The sequence below is a fragment of the Nicotiana tomentosiformis genome, chromosome 1 (genome assembly GCF_000390325.3).
Source record: "Nicotiana tomentosiformis chromosome 1, ASM39032v3, whole genome shotgun sequence".
In the NCBI taxonomy this organism is placed as follows: domain Eukaryota; kingdom Viridiplantae; phylum Streptophyta; class Magnoliopsida; order Solanales; family Solanaceae; genus Nicotiana; species Nicotiana tomentosiformis.
Genome location: NC_090812.1, coordinates 14,111,022 through 14,114,243, shown reverse-complemented (window position 1 = coordinate 14,114,243; position 3,222 = coordinate 14,111,022). Strand labels below are relative to the sequence as shown.

General features: G+C 31.0%; 1 protein-coding gene across 1 annotated transcript; it reads right to left on the bottom strand.

Annotated features, from left to right (window-relative positions):
• Window positions 1-316: 316 nt before the first annotated feature.
• On the bottom strand, window positions 317-1,075 carry LOC104099287 (uncharacterized). The gene has a single exon (XM_009606231.1). The coding sequence runs from the start codon at window positions 1,073-1,075 to the stop codon at window positions 317-319; it is 759 nt and encodes a 252-aa protein (XP_009604526.1).
• Window positions 1,076-3,222: the final 2,147 nt, after the last annotated feature.

Sequence of the window (3,222 nt, the reverse complement as noted above, 5' to 3'; positions counted from 1 at the left end):
AACTTTGAACTTGAGATAATTGCACATGCACACTAGCGGGCTCCACATCTTCTTCAGAAGAAATAAATGGTACCATCTCGAGCAACTGAAACACCTATTATATAAGGAAAAAAAAGTGAGTATTTAGAACCAAAACATATAAACAAAAAGATAGATAGTAATCCTATTAACTTACCTTTTCATTATGGAAGTACTTTTTACATAGGCTGTCATAATGAGGAGATTTCATATCTGAATAACATAGCATTCGAGGGAACCCACATTCTCTGAAGTTCACAAACGGATTTTCCTGATAAACTGGGAATACTTCCATAATTCAAACACAGAAGGCGAAAGGGAAGCCAAGTATAGTATAACTGTCCTTCTCTTTATCTTTCTCTTTCTCTCTCTCATTCTCATTCTCATTCTCATTGTCTGAATTATTTTGTTTGGGATTCAAGCAACTCTTCAATGATTTGAGTAACTTTTCATAACAAAGAAAGCCCCAATTGAAAGAAGAGTAGAGTTCATCGTCATCAATGATTTTCATTACTCGCTCAGACACATTCCGAGTCTTGCGCTTCCCCATCAACACAGATTCAACAAAATAAATTATTGCCAACTTCACCTCATCGTCGTCGCTGCCTACAAATGATGCATCTGTACCAGATGGGTGACTAGTAATAAAATGCCACAAATCGTCTAACTCAATTCTATCCTTTCCAGGGAAGTAGACTTTAGAAAGCCTATTATATCTTTCACTCAAAATTTTGAAGTCCACTGAAGAAGAACATTTTAACCCAGTAATTATCTGGAAGGCTTCACGTGTAAACTTCACTTGATGATCAAAAACCTTGAATGTCATTGAATTCGTGTCATTACTTACAATTTCAGAAAGCAACACACAAGGAATAAGTTTGCCACAGAATTTCACACATTCCAATTGGAAAAAGTTTCCGAAAACACCATTTCTCAACTTCTTCCATTGCGTGTTCGACAAGAAACTTTTTATCGTTTCCTTATACTGAAAATCTCCTTTACAATAGCTCATCAAATTACGCCAATCATCAAACTCGAAAATACGATCTCCTTTCATTAGCACACTACAAAGAAGGAAATAGAATATAAACATTAAGACTATTTTTCTGAAATGTCCTTAATATTTAAACTAAAAAATAAAAATTCAGGACCTAATTAGATGCATCTTTAATAGAAGCACAGTTAATAATACAAGTATTTAGCAAAATTCTTAAACACAGTTAGCATATAAATTTATCTTTAGCCAAAATTCTCAATGACTAAACTACTCTGATTGTATATTACATAATCAATATATTGATTGAACCACAAACACAATTCAATGCCAAAAGGTTCTCAATAACTTTCTCAGAAAATTCACTTCTTATTCCTCAGCGAATCAAGCTATAATCATTATTTTGGATATTTTTACTTTTACTGCTAAGACGCACATACTGGATCACAAATACAACATTATGATCCAATGTTATCGCTGAATTAGAGATATACAAAAAGAAAAATGCATAAAGCAAAATAGAAAACATACAATTCGATTCACGAAAAACGTCGACAAGTTCGCTGCAAAGAAGATGACAAAGGAGTAATGATGAAGTTGGACAAAGGATATGAGCTCAAGATTAAACCCAGTGCTGACACAGCTGCAATTTTCGGGACTAAAATTTCTCTTGTGATATGACTTATCTTCCCTCAAACAATAAAATTTAATATATTTGATGCAGAGAAGATGACAGACTTACTGCATGTAGGTAGAGAAGTAACAAGATGAAGTTCTGGAGAGAGAAACGTGGGTTTTGAAATTTTGATAAAGGGTTTGGGAAAGAAAAGAGATAGAAGAAAGGGTAAACATATCTTTTCATATTAATTTTAATAGAGTAGTGGCTATTTTTGCTCAATATTAGAATTGTTGGATAAAAAATAAATACTACCTTAAATAGTGGCTACCTCACACCATTTTTACCTAAAAGTGATCTTTGCCCACTTAATAGGGCCTTATAAGGTTTGCCCATTAATATTCTTGGCCCATGAACACATCAATCAATTGGGCCGTTGGCTCAGCATTGTGGTCTACAAATTGGGCCCGGAACGGATAAGTACGCACGCGTCCTTTAGAATTATTCTGATTTTCATATTTTAGCTAAAGAAAGTCTAGAAAGAAAATAAAAACTGAAATCAAATTCAATAAATAAGCTAAGCCGAAAATTAACATACTGACATATATCCTTTTAATTAAACATCTTTCAACATTATGAAGTGGTTAAACTTGATAAATTGTGAAGCTTAGGTGTGATAGCAGTATAACAAAAGATTACAATAAAAAACGAAATATTTTATGGAGAAAAAAGAGATAGTATGTTTATCCTCTAAATCATAGGCACTGATCCAGCCTTCTCTATTCCACTATGTTGTATGCAACCATATATTTTGAACTTTAACAAACAATAATGATGTGGGAATTAATTCTTCAATTTGGTCAGCGGAGGAAGAAAAACAAACGCTGTTTCGTTATCTTCCTATCATTTTCTTTGAAAGATGAAGTCCAGTTTTAACTATATATATGGAATTCGCGATTGGCGCTCGGTTGAAATCTGTCCATAAGACTTGCTTCCTCCAACGTATGCTTTCAAGTCACCCTTTCTTGTCGTTTTCCTTTATTGTTAGTATTATATAAAAGGCTATATCATTATTTAACATTATTTAACATAATCAATCTTATATGAAAGAATTAAATCAACGAAAGAAAAGTGATAAATATGAGCATTGTGAGCACGTAATATTTGCCCTACCAAATACTCCTACAAAATTCATAAAAAAACAAAAAATTCTAATTGTTTTTTATTTTTATAGAATTTCTAGGAATTTCTCTTTAATTGTTTGTTCACATTTAGTTGTGTTTTTGTACATATTTAATATCTCAAATCATAAAATTTTAAATATATATATATATATATATATATATATATATATATATATATATATATATATATATATATATATATATATAAACTAAAAAATTGGTCAAATCTTTATTTCATGGCATTTTTATATTTTAATTGCATTTTAGGATTTAGTTACATGTTAATTGCATAATTAATACATGAAAATAAGTTATTAGGTTAATTTTGCAAATTAATTGGAATTAAGAGTGTTCAATAAAATGATTATATTTGAAATTGAGAGAAAGGAAAGAAAGTGGTTGTTTGGTCT

Coding starts and splice junctions, on each gene's coding strand:
- LOC104099287 (XM_009606231.1), bottom strand. CDS start 1,075: ATGAAAGGAGATCGTATTTTCGAGTTTGATGATTGGCGTAATTTGATG.